At 29.4% G+C, this 26029-nt stretch overlaps 1 protein-coding gene across 1 annotated transcript in view; it reads left to right on the top strand.

The window, feature by feature from the left end:
- The window catches only part of SP2353 (EGF like, fibronectin type III and laminin G domains protein pikachurin), a 189563-nt gene that overhangs the window by 105339 nt on the left and 58195 nt on the right, over window positions 1-26029 (top strand). Inside the window, exon 8 of the mRNA XM_088271085.1 lies at window positions 11020-11206. Coding sequence (XP_088127211.1) covers window positions 11020-11206 — 187 coding nt within the window. The remainder of the gene's footprint in view (window positions 1-11019; window positions 11207-26029) is intronic.

Consider the following 26029-nt stretch of genomic DNA (forward strand, 5'->3'; position numbering starts at 1 on the left):
AAAATAATATGAAAATAACTCCTGTAATTGGAGATAATCCAGATTATGTGAACAAGTATTTGGACACACTCAAAATGTTGTGTTTTATTACGTTTAACAAAATGTTTTTCAAAAAACATGTTTTTACTTGTCACAAATAAAAACCTCATTCATTATTATTTATAAAGAATAATAATTTATAATAAAATTAAAAGCAACCTTAAAAGATTTTTAACGGACGAACATTTACGTTTTTTTATATTGATTTTTGTTTAACGTACGATTTCTTTCAATGTAATCATTTGGTGGGAATTTTCGTTCGCTGGAAATCTATGCGAATACTCATTATTTATTCCAATGAAGTGCGCAGGTTTCTTTTAAACCCGATTAAGGAAACCTTTTAAGTATATTAAATGAATCCCATTAACATATAGTTCTTTATTCACGTCGTTGGGTCGACTTCCACAGATAACATATGTTCCACATACTAACTAACGTACGTTATATGATAGAATATCGTTGTTATAAAAAGAAAGTATTATAAATACACACACATCACTCACTCCTTTCAACAACGTCATATTTCAAAAAACTTGATTTTTCAGGAGATCGTTTTTAAAGTTCAAAAATATAATAAAATGTAAAAAAAATAAATATCAAGCCACTTATTGACGTTTTTACAATGCAACAGATCTTTTCAGGAAAAACTTGAATGTTTTTTCTCCATTTGAAAATATTTAGTATATTTAAAAAAATAATTAAACAAAACCTTTTCTTCAAAATGCTAAAACGACACTTTCTGCATTGCAGCGGGTAGATATTAAGTTAAATATATGTCGCCTTTGCTGAGATAAAGTACATTTTCTTGGCATTCCGAAAATATTTTAAGTATTTACATTTTTTTGTTTACAAATTAGATTTTTCTACATTAGAGATATTGACACCTAAACATAGATGAATTAGTATGTGGAAGTCTGGGTGAATACAAAAACTCACATATTCTGATTCATCCGTGTTGAGACGTCTATCAAAGCTCATGAAATGTGCTTAAAATTATCAGCAAAAACATCAACAAATAAACAGATACATTTTCTTCCAGAAGTTTCTCAATACTCGTTGAACTCTTCTGATCTATGGTTTCGCGAAATATTTCTTAGTATTTTATAAGGAATCAAGAGAAATCTAACAGAATAATGGAGTATGGAACCGTACCATCAAACAAATAACTACCCCTTGTATCTTTATATGTTTATTCAACAATCCTGGAATACTTGGGGAATAATCCGAAACACGTGATGTATTCTTTGTATATATCTTGCAAACAGGGCTGTGCAAAATTAATAAATAATTTATATATATATATATATATATATATATATATATATATATATATATATATATATATATATATATATATATATATATGTTTATATATATATATATATATATATATATATATATATATATATATATATATATATATATATATATATATATATATATATATATATATATATATATTTATGTATATATATATATATATATATATATATATATATATATATATATATATATATATATATATATATATATATATATATATATATAAATATATATATATACATATAAATATTTATATACATATGTTTTAAATAAATGAATGGGTCAAATTTTAAACGAAAATAATTGAAAATCATGTTTTCGAGCGTTTTTCAAGTATGTAAACATATACCAGGAGTCGGACCTCACAAACAAATGGAAAGAGTCTCTGCTTAATAAAAGCTTTCCTCATCTCACCGTAGATGGTTACTCTAAATTCGCGCATACTATGTGTTACAAGTTCGATCAATATAACTAGAAGTTTCTAGGATTTTTGTAGTGTGGTTGGTAATCATGGTAAATGTTATAGTGTGTAAAGTGATCAATTAACAAAGTCCATAGATATCGCTCACTTCTTTCAAGAACGTCATAAATCAAAAAACTTGATTTTCCAGCAGAACGTTTTTAAAGTTTAAAAATATAATACAATGTGTTAAAAATAAATATCAAGCCACTTATTGAATTTTTCACTGTGCAACAGATCTTTTTAGGTAAAACCTGAATGTTTTTTCTCCATTTGAAAAATATTTAGTTTATTTTGAAAAATAAATAAACAATACATTTTCTTCAAAATGCAAAAACAACACTTCCTGTCCTGTAGCGGGTAAATATTAAGATAAAAATATGCCTCTTTTGCTAGGATATAGTACATTTTCTGGGCATTCCGAAAACATGCACAACTGAAAATTGACGATTTTTGATTTATGACGTTCTTGAAAGGAGTGAGCGATATGTCTTAAGCCTTGTGAATGCCCAGAATTCCAAATTTTTCTTCATCTTTGTTTAGATATCAAAAAATAATGTAAAATTTTACTTTGATTGAACGAATACTCAAAGAATGACTAATTGTTTCATTAGTAGCAGTTAATCGGGAGTTTTTGTCTAAATATTTTTAAAAAAAATTACCAACCGTGGAAGTGACTCTGAAATCTAGATACGGCTTATGCAACGCCGCTTATCGTGACCCTTAGTCTTTAACTTTTAAAGTTTCATAACCTTTGTCTACTCGTGAGTGGATTTACTCTTTATGTTTAAATTTACTATAATTAATGTAATTCATGAGTGAAAATTCTAGGCACAAACATTCGCAAAAAATAATTAAAAACTATCCTTTTGTAGTACCGTAGAACAGGGCTACTTGAAATTTGATGTGTTTCTTGGGCCCAACGATTAAAGAAAACACTTGTTTTTTACCACTTGAGTTTTATTATTGACTACATGTTTCAGAAGTTAAACATCCATCATTCAGGTCTGTATAATAATGTTATTATACAGACCTGAATGATGGAAGTTTAACTTCTGAAACATGTAGTCAATAATAAAACTCAAGTGGTAAAAAACAAGTGTTTTCTTTAATCATTGTAACATGTCTTAACCACAAAGTTAATGCCGAAACAATAAATAAAATTACTTGAGCCCAGTACAAAAAAGATTTAAATCTGTATTTGGTCTACAATAATGAACGTATCGACATGATTCATTGTTTAGCTGACAGGTGACACTTATTGTCACGATACTTCGATAGATACCACGATCTAAATATTTTTTTATACTGGGCTCAAGTAACACATCAAAGTTCAAGTAGCCCCGTTCTACGGTACGTAAAGCACTTCTGCTTGGATTCCTTAGCAGATATACAGTTTTCGTAAAAATCTAACACTCTTTGTAAAATGTTAGGAATGTCAGTAGCTGCTCCCTGAGAGATATGTCACGTGTACGTCGACCCTTCTCATACAACGCGTGACAGGTCCACAATATAATCCTCGAAGCTCTCTCGGTATTGCTTGACGCGCAACATGTGTCCGACACACGCGATGCTTGACACTTATCTACCGCTGAATTTCCTTCAATTAACGATAAATTAATTCTCAAGTGACGTAAATTGAATCGGAAAATCAATATGATCTTGTATATACTGATTTCATATACTTTCACAATTTATTAGTATTTTATTTATTGTTTCGGCATTAACTTTGTGGTAAGACATGTTACAATTATTAAAGAAAACACTTCGTTTTTTACCACTTGAGTTTTATTATAGACTACATGTTTCAGAAGTTAAACTTCCATCATTCAGGTCTGTATAGTAACTAAAATATAAAATATAAAATTGTTCTATAAATAAGGAGAGGGGAAAGTAAGGGGAAGGGGTTAGTCAAACTCAAACTCCGTCCCTTGACTAACCCCTTCCCCTTACTTTCCTCTCTCCTTATTTATAGAACAATTTTATATTTTATATTTTAGTTACTTTACAGACCTGAATGATGAAAGTTTAACTTCTAAAACAAGTAGTCTATAATAAAACTCAAGTGGTAAAAAACGAAGTGTTTTCTTTAATAATTTATTAGTATTATTTCTTCTATCTAGAGAACGAAAATGATAAACAGATGTCGGTTATTTATTAATATATTTTTCAAAACATATTGCAAACATAAGTCATTTAATATCCTTGATGAGTTATTTCTATTTCTTATTTTGGGATTTGGGATTAACTGAACACAAATAATAAAGTTAAAAAAACTTAACTTAAAATATATACTTGTTTTTAAATTGCAAAATATAAAAACAATAAACAGGTATAATAAATATGCATAAGGAGCATATTGAAAAGAAACAAATGAGAAAAGCAAATGGTAATAAGCATAATTAATAACCTATGAAAAAATATAACAAATGAGAAAATATAAAAAAACATAAGGTAAAAACAGAATAAGAAAATATGACTAATTACTTCATATACTCGTATCTTTCCATATGGTATTTTTTCAGATAATTTATTTTGGATCCCCAAATACTGTCTTTCGATTATTTATCAAAACCTATTATCACACGTGTGACGATGCATGCCGTATCATTATCAAGTACTTGATAATAACGTGGAATGCATCGAAATACGTATTACAATAGATATTAAGAAATTGTAGTATTTACCGAATAAATTTTAAATTTCACATAGTGTGGCATTCAAAATAACAATTTGTATAGAGCAGTTTTTGTGAGAATTCACCTCAAGGCTTTACAATTAAACGCTTTACAATTTCAAGTGATTTTCAGATTTTAAACTACACGAATAAATACTTATTTTTCACATAAATTTAAAGCAAAATAATGACTTTTACATTCATGTACACGAACTTAAATTTTGTACTGACATTTCTTGGTGGAACTGCATTTTATAGAATAAAATAACAACTATGTAGTTTTTTCCACATTAATTTTATTTGACCGGGTTTCGTTGTATCCGACATGTTTATATATATATATATATATATATATATATATATATATATATATATATATATATATATATATATATATATATATATATATATATATATATATATATATATATATATATATATATATATATATATATATATATATATATATATATATATATATATATATATATATATATATATATATATATATGTGTGTGTGTGTGTGTTTCTGTGTAATAATATGTTTTTATATATTTGCATAAAAATGTGGAGTAAAAATTTTAAGTTGTCGTTTATTTTATATACCTGTATTGTAAAGTTTTCTTAACAGGCCAGGGTGATATTAAAAATTAATTTAATTGAATTTCATTTGAACCCCTGGGAATCGACCCCATGACCTCCAGCATGGTAACTTAATACGCTTACCACTGCACTATGGAGGCAGACAAATTATGCCGTATTTATAACGACACAAAGTTTTACAATTGAATTTGTCAAGTCGGCCCAAATGACCCATTTTCAACTTTGAATTTGCTTCTGAAATTTGAAGTTGTAGGGCACTCAGTCTGCCTAGAGGGTAGGTTGAGACTTGCACAAACGGGAAGTGACACTCACCCCTCTACCCTTGCACTGTGCACAGTAGCCACCCCCGACAAAATCGCATTATGCATCAAGCCAACAGCTCAACTGTGATAATGTAAGCTGTGACACAATAAAGACTAAATGCTACTACTCGTTTTGTAATCTGCGCTTCTCAAAACGAATTACAACATATCAAAGTTTGATAGATATTCGAATGGTGATATAAGAAAAGGAGGCAATAAGTTACAATAAATTGTAACAATTGTGTCGGATTGTAGTCCCGTGGTTAGTGTCGCGGACTCTTGAGTTAGAGTTTCTCGGTTTTAACCCACTCTACCACAATTTGATACCTATTTTTAATAATGAGCCGCTTAGGCTTACAGATATAGTATGAAATTTAAAAAAAAAACGATAATGTAAAAACACAAGTATTTAATATTTTAAATTCTATCAAAACATTAATATTGAGTATGAATAATACTACAATTTGACGAAAAAATAAAAATAATAAACAAAGAATAAGATAATAAACATAGTTTTTAAACCTCTTCTTCTTCTTCTGCTTAGTGTAGACATTGTGGCCTGATTTTAAGAGGGATTAGCATCCTGCGAAGTCGATTCCTAGCTCCCAATATATCTCTTTGGTGGTTTGCCGTGGAGTCGTCTACATTGGGGTTGACCATTGTAATGTGGGGGAGTCTGGATGGTTACATTCTACTCACATGCTCATACCATTTTCTTCTTCGTTGCCTTCTCCACCTAACGACATATCCGATCTCGCATATTTCTCTTATCCTGGTGTTCCTTATTCTATCTCGTAGACTCTTGCCAGATATGTTCCTTAGAGTCTTCATTTCGATCACTCTTTTGACATTCGATCCCATATGCCACGATGGGTCGCACACAAGTTTTATATATTTTAATTTTGATGCCGATTTAAATAAATAAAATCAGATCAAATGTTTTGTAACATGTTCGAAAAGTGATATAACGAAAAAATGCAAGGCTGAGATAAGCAAAATCATTAAAAAGGTTTCTCAATCCTACAAACATTATTGTTCTGAATTCAAATGTATTGTGTCATGAGGTTTATAATATATCTAGAAGTTCCAAATCTGAGTAGGTTGTCAATCATATGTACATAGATTGGTGAATGTTACAGCTGTGTAAAAAGAATCACTTAACCAGCCTATGATAGGACATGAGCCCTGATAATGCACAGACTTCTATTTTATTCTTCTTCTTTGTTGAGATATGAAAATAGTGATATTTATCAAATTAAACGTAAAACTACCTAGGTTTCCATATTTTTCTTCATCTTTGTTGAAATGTCAAAGATAATGTTAAAAAATCACTCCTAATTGGAGATCATTCAGATTTGTGAACGACACACTCAAAATGTTGTATCCTCAAAAGTTGTTGTTTCATTATATGGAATTGTTTTGTTCGTATTGGATCTGAAATTGCAATATAATATTTAAAACATCATATATATTTTCGTTACATACAATTTTAAACCACACAAAGTTGGAGATCCCCACAGTTTAGGAATCGCGGTTACTAAATGAATTGTGCCGACGCGCGACAGAACCTTTTAAAGGTGCATATTTTGCACCCTGCTCCTGTAGGCACTAGGGATGAACTGACTTAATAATTCACTCTTCACTAAAAGGCAGTTCAGCTTGTTCTACAAGGGTTTGCTGTTAATTTCAGTCGAATGGAGCATCAGAACACGAACTTGTTAAAAAATGAAACCAACTAATAATACTACATTTTTGTCATTTTTTGGTCATGTTTATGGTTTTATAAGCGTGTAATATTATTAGCCTCCGTAGTGTAATGTCGGTAAGCTCTTGGACCAAAAGAGTCATAGCAAAATCTGTTGGAAATTTTTAGAGAGCTAATTTTTGATTTACAATAATTGAATTGAATCCTTTGTAAAGTCATCACTTAACTAACCCATGAAAGGTCATAAGTCATACCCAGACATTCATATTCTTCTTCACATATCACTCACTCCTTTCAAGAACGTCATAAATCAAAAATCGACAATTTTCAGTTGTGCATGTTTTCGGAATGCCCAGAAAATGTACTATATCCCAGCAAAAGAGGCATATTTTTTACTTAATATTTACCCGCAACAGGGCAGAAAATTTTGTTTTTGCATTTTGAAGAAACTGTATTGTTTAATTTGTTTTAAATATACTAAATATTTTTCAAACAGAGAAATGCCTTCAGATTTAACCAAAAAAGATCTCTTGCATAGTAAAAAGGCCAATAAGTGGCATGATATTCATTTTTAATACATTGTATTATATTTTAAAACTTTAAAAAAGTTCTCCTGAAAAATCAAGTTTTTTGATTTATGACGTTCTTGGAAAGAGTGAGCGATATGTTGAGATGTCAAAAAAATGTACATATAATGTACCCTCATGACTTCCAGTATTATATTATACATAATGCCGGGCAATGCGATATTTTATATACAATTTTGTATTTTATCACATTCCTTTAGGCACTTTTTCATTCCAGTAATTGATTCGACAGTCACTTTATAATTATATCTATCCATTTTTAATTTATTTACAAATAAGAAGAAGACAAATAGATGAGCTATGTGACCAGTCTTGATTGAAATCCTATGTGTTTATTGTATTGCTGTATCTTTTGTATTGTTTATAGGGATCGATTTTATTAATTAATTATGAACTATACAAATCCACTATAATTTGTAAGACATATAAACAAAATATGCTATAAATCTTTGTACATAATAGGCAAGGAGAATTTTCTAAGGGAACTAGTAAGATATTTTGAGAAATAAAAAGACTTTATTTTTTTATCCACTCACATTTTTATTAACAACCAACTAGTTTCGGCAACAACCTGTTGCCCTCTTCAGGGTTTGATTAAGAGGGCAACAGGTTGTTGCCGAAACTACTTGGTTGTTAATAAAAATGTGAGTGGATCAAAAAACCAAGTCTTTTTATTTCTCAAAATAATATATCAATATGATCCACAAAGTTTATGCCTTCAATATTTAGAAGTAATAAGTATTTAAAATATGTACCATGCAAAAATTGAATTAAAAAAAAAACTTTTTAAACTGCCCAGGCAATTCTAAGAATGCTTGGTTCTTTATATTGCCCATTTTATATTTACATAAAATAAATACTAGAATGCAGAATACATACTGGACATTCTTGAGGACACTTGAGGACACTTACTTTGTCGTATTTAACGTTTGATTATACATTTAATGCCTTTTGAATATCGGTTATAAAACAACGTGTGAAATAAATCCTCGTCTTAAATTCCGGTTCATAACTTCCTGTCTTCAAATGCCGAGGATGGAAAAATACGTCGGAAGTAGTAAAACACGGTTTTAATACGACTGGGAATACGTAAGCCCTTTTCAACCCTCTAATATCATAAAAAGGAAACGCAATCGTATAAAGTAGATAGACGAATCCCTAAAGACAAAAACTGGCTAACGAGAAAATATTTCACAATTATATCAACCTAAAAATGTACTTTTTTTTTTGGCAAAATAAAGTGGAAGTCTGGGCATTTACCGGGCTGACGACTGTCAGCATATAGAACTATATATCCGTATATATAGAACTTCCAAGAATTAGAGTAGTGTGGTTGTCAATAATGGGTAGAATTGGCGAATGTTACACGTGTGTAAAGTGATCACTTAAACCAGCCTATGACGATCGTCAGCCCCGTAAATGCCCAGTCTCCGTATTCTTCTTCATCTTTGATGAGATGTCAAAAATAATGTGAAAATAACTCCTGTAATTGGAGATAATCCAGATTTTGTGAACAAGTATTTGGACACACTCAAAATGTTGTAAAATATTTTACACTTTCCTAACTACTTAACAAAGATAAAGAAGAATATGGATATCTTGAATTTACAAATGATAGTTAAGTGATCACTTTATACGCGTTCAACGTTCACCATTCAACCCATGATTGACAACCATACTACTCAAATTTTTGGAAATCCTAGATATATTTTCAATCTTATGACACAGAACATATGAGTTCACAAAAGTCATCTTCGTATGTTGGACTGAGAAAGATTTTATTCAGAAGATTTTCAATCTTTTGAATCATGAGTACTACTTTCAATATATTTTTCAAAATTCCAACTTGTTTCATAAAATACAAAACATCGTATTTGATTTGTCAAACCTTCAATTTGATCTGTAAGGCGTCCAATTTGGTTTGTAAAATGTGAAAAATATATATGCAAACTTTAATTTATTAATTAATTTATTTATACCTTGGACCAGTATCATGGACCGCACACACATACGTTAGGTCTATCAATGTAATTTCTGCTATTACAGCAATCTGTTATATTTAAAACTCTGTGAACATATTCCCTGTATTCAAAAATCACCCTTACGACGAAGTATTCTGCTGATTGCGTTCACATAAAACGTTTACGAAAAAAACATCACTTCCGCAGGTGCGCTTTTCCTTTGGTAATAATGGTTATAAAAGCACAAAGCATTCCCGCTTAAAGCGTTTGCGTGTTGCCAGATATAAAAGAAATATGGCTCCAGTCTTGTTGCTCATTATCTTTTATCATTTTCCCTCCATGCAATGGCAATACCATTAGTTGTGCTTCTGCAATAGCCTGCCCTCATGCATTATAAAAAGAGTGCATTTTATTTGCAATTGAAAAATACGAGTATTTATGTGTTTTCTATTCAATTTGTATTATTTATTCAGATATTAAAATATTGACCCTACGGATGTTGTAATTTAACAAGTTATTTTTATTTACAACATTCTGGGTGTGTTCGAATCCCAGACGTGTTTCTAAAAGTACATTTTGTTGAATGACGTCAATCTACATATTAATTGAACAGACCTCGTATCAACATCCCACAAAGTTAAAAATGCTTTCATCTTCTTCTTATTTGATCAAGACTGTATCTTGTTACTCTCCGGTCCACGGCCCGCGGAGCAAATCACACATTTTATCCTTAATACACAAAACCACCAAAAGAACATTCCATCGTGCGTAGTCCGTATAATATCCCATATATGGGAGTATTTCACTATCTTTTTCAAGGCAATTTCAAGACCCATAATGACGTCAAGTAGTAAAGACGTTGGATTTAAGAAGAAAAGAGTAACAGAAGAACTGAGAAGTTTTTAGGACAGATGGACTGTAAACTATTTTTTCGTGGAATTTAAAACACAACCGACATGTCTGATATGCAATGATTCTGTTTCCATCTTGAAAATGTATAACATTAAACGGCATTACGAGGTTAAACATGCAAATAAGCAAAAAGTATCTAATATCCATCTTGTTTTCTTTAAATAATAAAATAAATTATGTTTTACGGCCCGGTAGGAAATCTCATTTCTAAAATTTGGCCCGGCTACTGAAAATGTCGGCCACCCATGGTTTAGGTGGTCTTCCTGGGGGTCTGCTATCTCTTATGCTTCTGTCTGCTGCTATCTTCACCACTCGATCTGAACTTGCTCTTCCCACAAGATTTCTCCAGAAACGTCTTCTCACTTTTCCCCGTCGCACAGCATCTTCGGCATCGCAGATTTTATTTCAGAAAAAAAGCTTTCAATATACGAGACTTGATATTTTTTGCAGGGTCTCTTCTCTAGGATGACGTTCTTGGAGCCGGTCTTCGTGGGCGGAGCTGGCAACATGAGTGGACTCACTCGACTACCGGTCCAGGGTGGGTTCACTGGCTGCGTCAGAAGTTTGGATATAAACGGAAGAGAGTACAGGTTCCAGGCAAAGCCCAAGGGCGACACGTTGGATGGATTCGCCGTCGGTAAGTACCCTTTCGGTTAAATAATTAGTTATAAGTAATATATCGATTACATAATCGGTTATAGGTACAAGATGAGTTATATGTTAAAATCAAGATATAACGGACTACTATTTAACGGACTTTGGATGTAACGGATAAAAAAATCGGTCAAATGTAGAAAAAGTTATAAAACGTCCTTTTCATTTTATATAAACTTGCTTAAATTCAAGTGTTATTCATTTCACCTTTTGCGTTTTATTTTCTTACACACGACTAGTTTCGAAAACTACAGTTGTTTTTAGTAACTGGTGATTGCAAAAACTAACAAGCAAAAAATTGTTCAGGTTTATATAGAGGTGGGTAGGATAATAACTAGAGGGAGTAGGGAAAGGCGGGACTTTGTTTAATGGAAACATAGATTATAATGGTGATGAATTTTGGAAAAGCATACTATTAATTAATGTTTTATCAGAATTATGTCTTAATTTTTCACTAGACTCAGTATAATAATTTAAGTGTGTGTGAGTCTAATAAAACTAAAAAAGCGGTATTTATTATAATTTTTTGTATTTTTTAATATAACATTTCATACAAACTATTATTTACACTTAATTTACATCATATATGTATTTACATCTTCGTACAGTCAACAAAATTTTTATTTTTCAATTCTTTCCGAATCTTTCCATTCTTCATACATTCAGACATGTCATCATACATTTTCAAACCCATATACATAAAACAACTAAGCGAGTCTTTTTTTTCAAAAATGGCAGTCTTATTTTATCCTTTTTTCCTAGTAATTTTGAAATTCTTTGTTTAAAACTATTTTATCCTTAAAATATTTGAGTAATTTAAAGTTCAAAAATTGTATATATAAAGATTAGCATATTATGTTTTAGTTTCTTTTTTATTGGTTACCAGTTAATTTCTTTCCTCATGTTTTCTATATAATTATATCTTTTTTTCTCAAGTACTATTCTCATAGCTTTATTTAAATTAATCTCTAATTTATTTAAATCTCCTTCATTTGTATTATACAAGATAATTCAACATAGATGAAGAAGAATATGGAATTCTGGGTATTTACATTTCACTTCATCTATGCTGAGATGTCAAAATATAAAAAAATAAGTGGAGAAATCGAGATAAATTAATAAGTATTTAGAAATACTCAAAATTATTTAAACAATTTTTATATTATTTTTAACATCTCATCAAAGATGAAGAAGAATATGGAAGTCAGGCATTTACGGGGCTGACGACCGTCATAGGCTGGTTTAAGTGATCACTTTACACACGAGTAACATTCACCAATTCTACCCATTATTGACAACCACACTACTCAAATTTTTGGAAGTTCTATATAGATGAACCAATTTAGAAACCTTGTTCTTGAATCGCTAGAACTTCACTAGAGACATCTATTGGTGAGATGTAAAGAAGCTTTTTACTAAGCAGAAACTCTTATATTAGTATGTGAGGTCCGAATCCTGGATTATAATCACACACATAAGAAACGCCAGAAAATACTATTTTCATTTTTATTATTAAGCTTATAATTTGACCAGATAATTTATTTACAACATTTTGAGTGTGTATTTGGACACACACAAAATGTTGTAAACAATTTTTTTTGTATTTTTGGTTTAAAGTACTTACCACTTCGGTTATAAATACAAATTATTCGCTCAAGTAAAGAGAGAGAGTCAAAAGTTGAACTCTAGTGGATTTGCATAACAAACAAATAACCATTAAGAGGAAAACATTTATTTTTATGACTGAAATTATGTTTAAGGTCAAGTTTAACGGCGCATGTTCCTATTGCGTTTGTTTTTATTATTTTAAAATAAGTTCTATAGAAATTTTGGAAAAAAAAAATACATATTTTTTTTCATTTTAACCAAGTATAGAAACATATTGACATATCAATACAGATGAAGAAGAATATATTTGTCTGGGTATTAACAGGGCTGTCAAAGGCTTGTTTAAGTAATCACTTTTGACTTTTTGTGTTGTAAAGCTCTTCGATAAACGTGACACGGTAAATTTTAATGATGAGTATCATTTATCAAGTAAAAGTTAAATTGGCGTCAAAAGAGAATTTTTCCGTTTGTAATAACTAACTAACTAGCCATCACGCCGCTTCCCCGCAGGGGTAGGCAGAAAGAATCGAACGCCACACCACTCTGTCTTTGCAAACATTCTTTGCCTCTTCCTACATTCATGCATCTCCTCATACATACCCGAATGTAATAACAATAATAATAATAAATTTGAATAATGTAACAAGCGCCATTTTTGTATAATACTACCTGAAGGGTGCTTGATCAGTCTGTGAATGCTAAGTAAAAAAAGTTTTAAAAATATCAAAATGAATTTTGCAACTATGAAAACTTACAAGTGCTTCACGTGCATTCATACCAAGTATTTTTTCTCCTTCATAAAGAACGCTCTTTCTTTAATAAATATAAGTAAAACATATTATGGACGTTTAAACTTTCACAATATTTTAAGTATGTCCAAATCATTGCACACAAATCAAAGTTTATCCACTTACTAAAAAGAATTTATCAACTCCACCATATATAGTATCGAGAACACGAATATGTAAAAAGGAGTCAATTGAAGGATATATTATGGTATATACAGCTTCCGAAATTTGAGTAGTGTGGTTGTCCATCATGAATGGAATAATAGGTGATAATTACACGTGTGTAAATTGATTTCTTGACCTACTTGCAACAGGTCGTAAGCCCTGTAAATACCCAGACTTCTATATCCTTCTTCGACTATGTAGAGATGTTGAAAATAATGTAAAAAATAACTTCTAAATGGACAAAATCCAGATTTGTGAACGATTATTTCGACATACTCAAAATGTTGTAAAATAACAAGTGTTTTAATTTACAATGTATGTATATAGTATACTTGAGGGTTGGAATTACCACGTGAGTGCCACGGCAATTTTCAGAATTCCGATCTAAAAAGCTGATTTAAAAATTATATTATTTAATTTGGAAAAAAAACACCTTTAAAGTACCTACATATGTTTTTGTAATTATATTATGATACAGCAGAAATTTAGGCATATAAAAGGTTAAATGCGAATTTTTTAGTAGTAAAGAGACACTTGCAAAAAATACAAATAACCTTTTTATTTATAATTCGCCTGAAAAATTAAACGCATCCGTTTGTCTCGGGGGATTAACAGTTATAAATTTCAATTTATTTTCTCGTAACAACAGCGATTCAAAGCTACCGCGAGAATGTCGCAAAATTTTCAGGAAGCGTCTTAAATTTAATTTCCTCCGAATTCAAGTATCGAGATAAACTTTTACGGGTGTATGCGAATCGGTAGTGAGAGTACGAGGTACAATAGCGAATTATAACAAAAAATGGATTCCCTTCGCTTGTTTCGCAACAAAGTTAATTATCCGCCCATGAAACGGGTTTTCCGAATAAAGGTAAGGCCCTTGCTAGACGTTTGGCTCACCCCATTACTATAAATTATGCAACCCCTAGACAGGGTAGTACCTACTGCCACCCTTAGTGATATTGATTTTTTCCCGCTGCGGTATGCGCCCTTAGAAGAACGTAAAAATGCCAAGGCTTTGTGGAATCCGACGATAGTATTCGAAGCTTTATCGCTTCGAGACGGGTTCAAAAATCATGTTACATTATTTAATTTTCACAGCCAGAAACTGCTGTGTAAAATTATAAAATCATCGTGAATATAACACTCTTCTTTTCATTCATCGTTCACTTTGTGTAATACCACTTAAAAAAAACACGTATTTGTTTGTCATTAGGTCATTAAAATAAAATAGTTACTGTCTAACATTTGTACAAAAATGAAATTTTGAAAGAGAGAAAGAAGACAAATGAATTACAATGAGAATATTTTTGAAAGTGATCTTGAATTAAAATAAACTTACTTTTATGAGTATTAAGTTAACAGTGCTTTTAATATACAAAATATACTCTACTTATCATTTATCATTCACTTTGTGCAATACCACTTTAAAAGTGTCCCCTTTTACCACGTTCATTTAATGTACCTTTTCTAACCGGTTTCTACAAATACCTTGTAGTCTTCAGGGATGGATATGTACTTTGCTCATACTAGGAGAAGGAGGCGTGACGATTTTATAATTATTATTTTAAGTTAGTCTAGTAAAACATTTAAAATAGGGAAACTGCTACATTTAAAATTTTATTTGTATGCATATACCCTATTAGGTATATAAATAAAAATCTTGATAAAAATATTTAAAAAATATATTTTTAATGTGTTGTTTTTTTTTTTAATTTAGTTATTTTACATTTTATAAAATATTATGACTAAAAGAACAAAAAAATTATATTAATACAAAAAAAGATCCCACAAAGGCATGGCCTGTGTGTGGGCATACATTTTATTTTAGGTTTTAAGAAAAGGGCACTGGCAATAATACAATATCAGAAGTGAAATAAGCTTAAAAGTGCTTAAATAACTTAAAATATTTGATTTTAACAGAAAAAAAAACAAAAAGATGAAAATGAAAAAAACAAATGCACACATACATTCAATGAATGTTTACATTGATGTAATGAAACACGTATGAAATGTTAGTATGTTATTAAAAAAAAAACATTTTTAAGCATTTTGTTTTTACCTTATGTTTTTATTATATTTTCTCATTTGTTTATTTTAAATATACTTCTAACCTTATGTTTTTCTCATTTATTTATTTTAAATATGCTTTTTTAGCCTATTTATTGTTTTTATATTGTGTCATGTATAAGTTTTGGTGATTAAAAAAAATCTTTTTGTTACTTTATTATTTGTGTTCCAGTCTTCTTAACCTTAATCCCATGTCCCAAAATGAGAACTATAAATTAATCATCGGAAATATTATATGTATGTATGACATATGTTTTGAAAAAATAAATAAACAAATATAGAGAAAATTAAAAAAATCACAACGCCATGCAAAATTGAAAGACTAAAATTGTTCGACATTTTGAATTAAGACCTTGGAGATGTTTTAATGATGAGAAGAAAACAATTTCCAAGAAAATTAAATAATAAACTTTTTTCAAGTGTCATTCTTACTTACCGAAGTTGCTACAGCAGCTGCGATCTGTGCAAAGGTACTCTCCAACCACTTTGCGAAGCTTTCCTCGTTAAAAATACAAAAGTAATTAATATTTTAAAAGGATTTATTTTTCCAGAATTTGCGGAGAAATCAACGTGAATATTTCAATGAAACTCAAATGAAAATTAATAGGATATTACACGACAACTTGGTGGTCTATATTACTTATCTGAAAATAAATTGTTATTTTATTTTATTTAGTTTACTCGGCAGGAATTCAAACGTGCAAAATTAATGAATTCGCCATTTTTCTTCGTTTATTCCCTCAGTCTACCCCATTTTCTCCTAGAAATAAAATGAAATATGATTGTACCTTTACTCAAACAAGAAATGAAATCGTGAAAAGAATTAAATGCCCGTCTTTTAAAATATTAAAAATAGAGTTTATTATTTATCAACTTAGTATCAACTTCAAATTATTTTTTGACATCTCATCAAAGATGAAGAAGAATATGTAAGTCTGGGCATTTACGAGTCTGATGACCGTCTTCACATATCGCTCACTCCTTTCAAGAACGTCATAAATAAAAAAACTTGATTTTTCAGGAGAACGTTTTTAAAGAATGAAAATATAACACAATGTATTAAAAATAAATACTAAGCCACTTATTGAACGTTTTACTGTGCAACAGATTTTTTAGGTATAACCTGAAGGTTTTTTCTCCATTTGAAAAATATTAAGTTTATTTAAGAAAATAATTAAACAATACATTTTCTTAAAAATGCAAAAACAACATTTTTTGCCCCGTAGCGGGTAAACATTAAGTTAAAAATATGCCTCTTTTGCTGGGACATAGTATATTTTCTGGGCATTCCGAAAACATGCACAACTGAAAATTGACGAATTTTGATTTATGACGTTCTTGAAAGGAGTGAGCGATATGTAACATTCACCAATTCTACCCATTATTGACAACCACACTACTTAAATTCTATATAAATGAACCAATTTCGAATCGTTGTTCTTGAATCACAAGAACTTCACTAGGGACATCGATTGGTGAGATGAAAAGAATTATTATAAACTTGTTTTAAGATTTTGAACACACTCATTTTGAACAAGTATGAACAATTCTGAAAGACGAATGATATTTCCATACCACAACATTAACAATGCTTTAATATACAAAGTATATGTTGAATTATTACACGATAGTTAAATTTGTTAACTATCGTTTATTTAGCAAATGTAAATGTTTAGTCTGTGAAAATAATGTTATAATGTTCCCGAACGGCTCTTTATTAAACTTAGTTGTAGGATTACGTACATCTCTAGTCTCGAAGTACCCTTCAGTTTATTTTTATGCTTTAATAAACTGGGAGATATTGCATTCTTACTCTACTACCAGTCACATGATACAATACAGATTACATGTTCTGCCACCATTCAGCTTTATGGCTCCCTTTTACGAGGAACTATTTATAACTCTAAAATTTCTGTAAATTTAAAATTAAATTGTCTTTTTTTAAATGAAAATACATATTATCTAGAAGGCACTGAGATAATAACGCCATGGTGATGATTTTATTGACTTTTAACGAAAATTAAATATTCTGAAATTGAATTTGTTATAAATACAGTAACTCGGAAATATGTAAGGTTGCCATTTTATAAAGCTCTTAAAAATTAAAGTAGAGTGATTTAATTTTTTTACAGTGTAAAATCGTGTGTTTTACATTAATTTTTACTTGGTAAATACCACTTTTTCTTAGATCCGGTGTTTAAAAATGATGCGGAATGCATCAAAACGCGTGTCATAAACCATTTTCTAAAATGGTGGTATTTATCAAGTAAAGCTTAATTAAAAATGAAAAAAAATACCATAAAGTTACTACTGAATCAAATATATTTATTTTTTTACTAGCATAGGTAAAAAATAATTTAAATATTACAAAAATATCAATAAAGAATAATCATAAAAGGAAACTTATTTTTAATGGTTTTAAAACAAAAATGCTCTTTTTTTTCAATATTCATGCTGTGTAAACTTATTCGACAAAAAATAAGTAAATCATCAATTTGAAAATAATAGAAATATGAAATTACTGAAAAAAAATTTTTATCAGAGAAAACGTAGTTTTTTAATGGTTTAAAAATAAAACATGCTACTTTTCAACCTTTTGCTATGTAAACTATTTGAATTTACGTAGGTAAAATATTTATTTTAATATTACGAAAACATTTAATGAATAAAAAAAAGAATCATTAGAAAAACGGTTCTTTAATGGTTTAAAAAAATAAAACTACTAGTTCTAAATTTTTATACTGTAGGTAAAACATTAATTTAAATATAACCAAAACATTAAACTAAAAAAAAATATCATAAAGGAAATATATTTTATGATGGTTTCAAAAACTGAAACATGCTAGTTTTAAATTTTCATGCCGTGTAAATTTATTTGACTTTGAGCGTGAGTAAAGCATTTATTCAAATATCAAAAAGTAAAAACTGTTGTCTTAATTAAACAAACCGAGAAAATGAGTATTCGTGAGATATGGAATAAAAATGAAAGAAAATTTACGAGTGAATATAAATAAAGTTTCTGGGAAACCTAAACGAGCTTTCGTGCTACGCGGCCATTTACATGAAGCTCACAAATAGAGCCTGAAATTATGGTCCCCAAAAGGCGAGCCGGTATTGAAGTTGGTGTAAGGCAAATAATTCACCAAATGTACAAAGCCACATATTCTTTGTGTTTACTTACGTTTCGAATTCTGTTTGTATGAAGCCTTCGCGTAGCAACGAGACGTATTGAAAACCATGTCGTTGTTTTTTCTTCTTATTTTCGTTAAACGCAACTCATCGCGGTTTTTTTGTATGAAAATTAATTGAAAATCAACACGTGAGTACAAGGAGATTACGGTAAACATTGCTATATAAAAAATTACGTGATAAACGCTGAATTTACGGAATTTTTCTATAAGCGGGGCGTTTTTTTCGTTGTTGGAATTATGTATTTAAGTAATATATTTTTAATTATTTTTTTTAATGTTATTTATTGTTTTGGTATTCACTTTGTGAAAGACATGATTTAATTGTAAATAAAACACTTATTTTTTATCACATGAGTAAATGACTTTTTATCACACGAGTGTTGACTTTATACCATACTTGAATATGTATGATATTTATTTTTTTACTATAAATGAGTTTTTCAAAAATGTGTTAATAACTTTTTACTAAATGAGTATATATCTTTATACCACATGTCTACTCATGTGGTAAAAAAACAAGCGTTTTATTTATACTTTATAAATTTAATAATATACATTAATATGAGTAGAAATTAATTGCATTCCGTAGCTCTCAATGCGTAATTATATTTTTTGAAATAATAAATAGAATAAAAATGTGAATTAATAAATAAATGGACAAAAGACGGAGAATTGGCATTTTGTAAAGAATGGATTTCATTGTAATAATGATAAGTCCTAAATTAACAATAGGATGATAACTATAGCTCCCTTTCTACTGTCCGTTTTAAACTGATAAAAAATATTATAAGAAAAATACCACCTCCTTCACGTCCCAAAGGTATAGTTCTCAAATTTAGGTTAAGCTTCACAAACGACGTTTAACGATGATACGGAATACTTAAAACGATATTTACACGTGTCACAATACATTTTTAGAATTACCAACTAAAATTTGAATATTTTTTAAAAAATTTAAATATAACTTTGTATTAAAATCACAATACTAATCAGTCTTGATAAAGAAGTGGTTTGCTTCGAAACCAGTAGACATTATAATTGTGTTTTAATACAATATTTATAGTGAATTTAAAACAAAGTTACATTTTAATTATTAAATGGAAAATCACAATGTTAGTGCTTCAAATATAAATAATGAATTATTATTACTGATAATAACCCATAACGGTATATCATGTTCGAATGTTTATTAAACACATATGAAAAAAAAACCATTGCTAAAAAGTATGTTTTGTTCCAAGGCATTTTATCCGCATTCATAATTAAAATCTAACAACAATTAGGATTCTGTTTTAAAATACGTTAAAATATTTTAATAAATTTGTCAAATACACACTGTTTTTTTCCACAAACAACACCACACGGGAAACGAAATGTATGTTGTGTATTTCAGACATTCAGAATTATAGCAGTGGACCCTTAATTTTATTCCTTCATAACCAAAATAAGCCATAACTTTACTTTCAAACTATTGATCGGTGTCTCGTTGGAGTATTAAAGTATACTCTGTCGCGCCCTGTGCATACTCATGCAAAGACAAACCGCAAATGGACTAAGTCAAAAATAATATGAAAAATAGTATGACATTATTATACAATAATAAATAAAACATTTGTTTTTACCACTTATGTATTATATTTTGTTATGACAAGCTTCGAAAACGACAGATTCTTCCATATATAGGTATAAATATAAACTGTTTATGTTAAACATGTAGATAGAAGCATCTGTAACTTTCGAATCTAGTCGAAAGAAAATATAATATTATAATTTATAAAAAAATATTACTATCCCCAAAGTCAAAACAATCCTAATCAATAACCAGCCAAGTTGATTGGAGGGTTTGCTTTGTAGCAAAAAGTACGCAAATACACGCTTCATTTGTACAATTAAAAAAAAATACATAAAAATACAATAGATGTCATTTATTTCATTTTATTTCATTTATTTAGAAATTTAGCAGAACATTAACATAAATACATTTACAATAATGAATAACAAATAAAACAGGTGATTGTAACATTCCAATAACAAAATTTCACAAATGTTTAATGAGTTAAAAATAAACAGCAAGAATTAAATATAGCAAAAGTAAAAAAGATTAAAAGGCAGACTTAATTTAGAGTTAAAGTAAAAAGAATGATAAAAAAAAACAAAAACAGTTTTAAGATGTACAACATTACAAAGTTATTACAAAGTTTAAAATATATGTTTTATATTTTATTATTTATGTCACATTTTCTGCTTTGATTCGCTTTGGTTGTGAGCCGCTAGGGTGAGGTCACGTGTTTACTTGTCGATTTGTCCGTGTTGACAGAGTTTCTGAAGAAATCGATCTATCTGAGTGGTTTCATCCACTCTCCAGTTTGCTGCGGTTCGGAATAAACCATGCGTGCCTTCTAACCCGATGAATACTTGTTTACTTAAGAAAAAATAGTCTTGAATTTATCCATACCGTAGAACGGGGCTACTTGAACTTTGATGTGTTACTTGAGCCCAGTACAAAAAATAAATAAATCTGTATTTGGTCTACAATAGTGAACGTATCGACATGATTAATTATTTCCCTGACAGGTGACACTTATTGTCATGATATTTCGATCGATACCACGACCTAAATATTTTTTTGTACTGGGGTCAAGTAACATATCGTAGTCGTACAGGAGAAAGTGACCAACTAACAAAACGTAAAATGTTCAGGAGGGCCATTTAAGACACTTTTGCTTGGCAAGATATAAAACGTCAATGCAGTTAGTCATTTTTAACAAGTCAATATATTATACTTCCAAGTATAAAATCGCTTCGTGATTTTTTCAGGGCAATATTAAATATTAAACAGTCAATAATAACGTTTTTGTAAAAAAAATGCACTTGGTCACTTTCTCCTGTATGACTACGATATCAATCTTCATGTACTACGGTACATATTTTCACTAAAACCAAATATTTATAATAAATTATTTATATTCATCATTTCTTTTTTTAAACTCCCGTATGCAGCTTATAATTCATAGGGTGTAATTTCGGATCAACATGGTGTTATAATAAATGATAATAAGAATTTTGGATAGTTTATATTGCGTTATTTTCGTAACATACTACCTTAAGGGCGTTTCACTGTGAATGAATCGGGTAAAAGTACAATAGATGGTGGAAATGACTTGGCAAACATATGTGTTTTTAGTTTTCACTCTAAAGATCATTTCACTCTCACTATTTCTATCCATTGGTGGAAGAGCATTCAACAGCAAAGGCACGCTCGCCAAATTTAGTTGGTTACGAGCTGGTAAGGATCACTTTGCCCATTGCAGTTGTTGTAGCCGATCAAAGCGTGAGACGTCTATCAACTAATTCATCTGGAATACACAGCTCTTTAATATACCCTAGAGCCATATTGTGTATTAATTTATACATGAGTAGGCAGAGTTTATACTGAATCCTTTCGGGAAAGCGTAACCAGTGGAGTTTGTGAAGTAGAGGGGTGATGTGACTGAATTTAGAAATTCCAAAAATCAGTCTCGCTGCTGCGTTTAACACTGATAGCAGTCGAGTCATTTTATTGTTTGGTAGACCCGTGTAGATACCGTTACAATTTTTACTAATAACTTACGTTAATTCGATTACTATGGAAATGATCTTTATAAATATACTGTGAAATCTCTTATAACGAGCAAAATTTGTTCCAGCATCTTACTCGTTAAACAAAACAATTTTTCCTACAGAAATCAATGTAAAATGGGATAATGCATTCCACGCTAAAAGAATACTCAATATTTTATGTAATTTTTTAAAACATTTATTCAAATAAAATAACTCATAAATTGTTAGGGAATGTGACAACTTGGAAAACAGTTTATATTTGAAAATAAAACCTGAATAAAATTTTTAAAAAATAATGACAACGAATAAATACTTTTTATCTAGAAAACTGTCTTAAGACGTTTGCACCTATGTAGGTACTTATGTGCTTATCATAATAATTAGAATTTAAATATTTTTACAGTACCTACTCTCAAATTTGAATTTTGTAAGATTCCTTTTCCGAATTTGAAATTTCAAGAATAGAAAAGTACGGAAAAACTCGCTGAGAGCACATTATTGTAATTTAAATTATGTGTTAATATAAATGATATGATAAATTAGCATTTACGTTTTAAAATAACATGTTATTTTAACTCGAATAACTGAAATGTTATTGTAGTGAATAAGGAAAATTAGCCTTAAAACATTACACAGTTATGTTATGTTATGTAATAAAGTATAATAAATCATAATACTCGCAGATAAGTGTCTAAATATGCGTGGATTCCGAAAATTACATGAAACAAAGATGGCGGTATACAGTTTCGAGCTATCCATTTATTAACTTTAATTTAAATGGTCTGTAGATAGTCGATAAAATGGTTGCTAAATTTATTTATGAGTTATCAGTAATATGTATTTTAAAGTTTTAATTACTTTTGGTCTACATCAGTCAGGCCAGTACGTACAAACGTATATATTAAGAAACTCATTTGAATAATCCTATTATTTGATGTATTTTATTATTATAATTAAAATATAACGTTTATTTATTTACAACATTCTGAGTGTGTCCAAATACTTGTTCACAAATCTGGATTATCTCCAATTATTGAAGTATTTTTTTATATTATCTTTTGACATCTCATCAAAGATGAAGAAGAATATGGAAGTCTGCGAATTTACAGGGCTTTTGACCCAAAATAAGCTGATATTATTAAAGAAAACACTTGTTTTTCAATCACTCCAGTTTATTTTTGTGAGGACTAGTTTTGAAAGCTAAGCTTTAATCTTCAGGTCTAAATGAAAACTTTGTTTTTTTTTAATTCTTGAAAACTGTGTATGTTAAAAATGATACGTTCTCGAATTATCGTCGTGCAATATACTGGTTTTATTTTTTTTAATGTAATCCTTAGGTCTAAATGTAGACCTGAAGATGGAAGCTTAGCTTCCGAAATAAGTCGTCACAAAAATAAACTTAAGTGGTAAAAAAACAAGTGTTTTTTTAATAATATCATCATGCCTTACCACAAAGTAAATGCCGAAACAATAGATAAAATATAAAAACCTGGTTAAGTGATCACTTTACACACGTGTAATATTTATAATTTTACCCATGATTGACAACCACACTACGAATTTTATTTTTGTATACTCAATAACTCATATATGTTTGATATTATTCACACGTCCCTTCACGGGTGAGTTTGCAGTGGCATCTTTTGTTGATTTCTGTAAGCTTCTATTTAGCAAAAACCCTTTATTTTAGCGAATGCAGGATTTTAACCGGACTATTTTACACACCGGGCTACGACATCTAAAATGTTGTGAAAAAAATCTAAATTTTTGCATATCCGATATTATTTGCTGAATGTTTCCATATACTACATGTGTGGAGGTTCTCACCAAAAGATACGTTACATTTCCATTATAAATGATTTTTAGAACCTTGTCATCATCAGGGTTTATGTACTAAATTCTAAAACATTAAAATACTCATTGTGAATTGCTCTTCCCTTACCAAAAACTTCCACGCACTCCGTACACGGTATGAAAATATGATTTAAAAAATATGATTTAAAAATATTATTTAAAAAACTCCTTAATGTTGTTTTTATTGTGCATTCCAAATACGTAACTCCGAATGACAACTTGTGAGCTACATTTAAAGTTGTTTTATTTTATAAAGTTTATAAAATGTGCCACAAAGTATCTGCGAAAAACATTCAAGAAATAACACAGGATTGGTCACGTTTTGTCGCATTTTTAATTAAGACTTCGATAGAACACAGTAAGCAGAACAGATTTGCATTTAAAGGAATTTTTGTGCAATATTGGAAATGTAACTTTTGATGAGGACCTCCACACATCATATTCCTACCTTGCTTCTTTTCGACTCATTGAAGCGTAAGGGGATTATTTTTATGAATCCTTCCCTCCCACCCGGCTGAGCTACTAACTCCGCAAGACAATATGACCATCCATCACTCTAAACCCGCTTTATTACACTTTCTTCAAGATCTTCACATTATGTTGCTCGCCGCAGATTCCCAAATCAAATTTACCATATTCCGTTTCGTGTAAAAAAAATACTGAAGATTTATAAACTGTCCATTTAAAACACCTGTTGTAGAAATATATTGCGTCTCTAGTTTTGGGCTACTCAGATGAAAACTTATGTTTTATTACAAATTAGACTGATATCAGTGATAACTGATACTTTGTAACGAATTTTACTAATTATAAAACATTTCTTGGATGTTTTGATCATATGTGAATTAAAACTTTGAGGCACATTCTATAAACTTTATAAAATAAAATAAAACTTTGTGTTAATCACTTTTTAATGGTACACTTTTAACAACCGATAAGGGAAGGTTAATTAACTATAACCTAACTACGAGTATTTTAATGTTTTAGAATTAGTAAATAAATCCTTATGATGACAGGTTCTTGTCGAAAATAATATTAATAAAATATTATTAAAATTAGTTTTATTTTGTAACAAATGACACTAATATTAGTAACAAATTTTTCAAATGTCTCATATTTTGTAACAAATTAGACTGATATCAGTAACGAAATATTAAAAATTACTCATCCTAAGTAACAAATCAGACTAATATCAGTGATAACTCATTTTAGTAACAAATTAGACTGATATCAGGAAGGAATTCTTAAAAATACTCATCTTTTGTAAAAAATTAAACTAATATCAATGACAACTCATTTAACAACTAGTAACAAATTACACTTATATTAGTAATTTTTTTTAATTACTTTAATTTTGTGACAAATCATACTATTATCATTAACATCTCATATTTTGTAAGAAATCAGGTGGATGTCAGTACTAACTCTCATATTTTCAAATAAATTTGACAGTTTAAAAAAAGGTGGTTATTAATTAATTAATTTATAAGTAACTAACTAACTAACCATCATGCCGTTTCCTCACAGGTGTAG

Source organism: Brachycentrus maculatus, unplaced genomic scaffold (genome assembly GCF_059751285.1).
Source record: "Brachycentrus maculatus isolate JH-2025_06_01 unplaced genomic scaffold, ASM5975128v1 h1tg000419l, whole genome shotgun sequence".
Taxonomy (NCBI): Eukaryota; Metazoa; Arthropoda; class Insecta; order Trichoptera; family Brachycentridae; genus Brachycentrus; species Brachycentrus maculatus.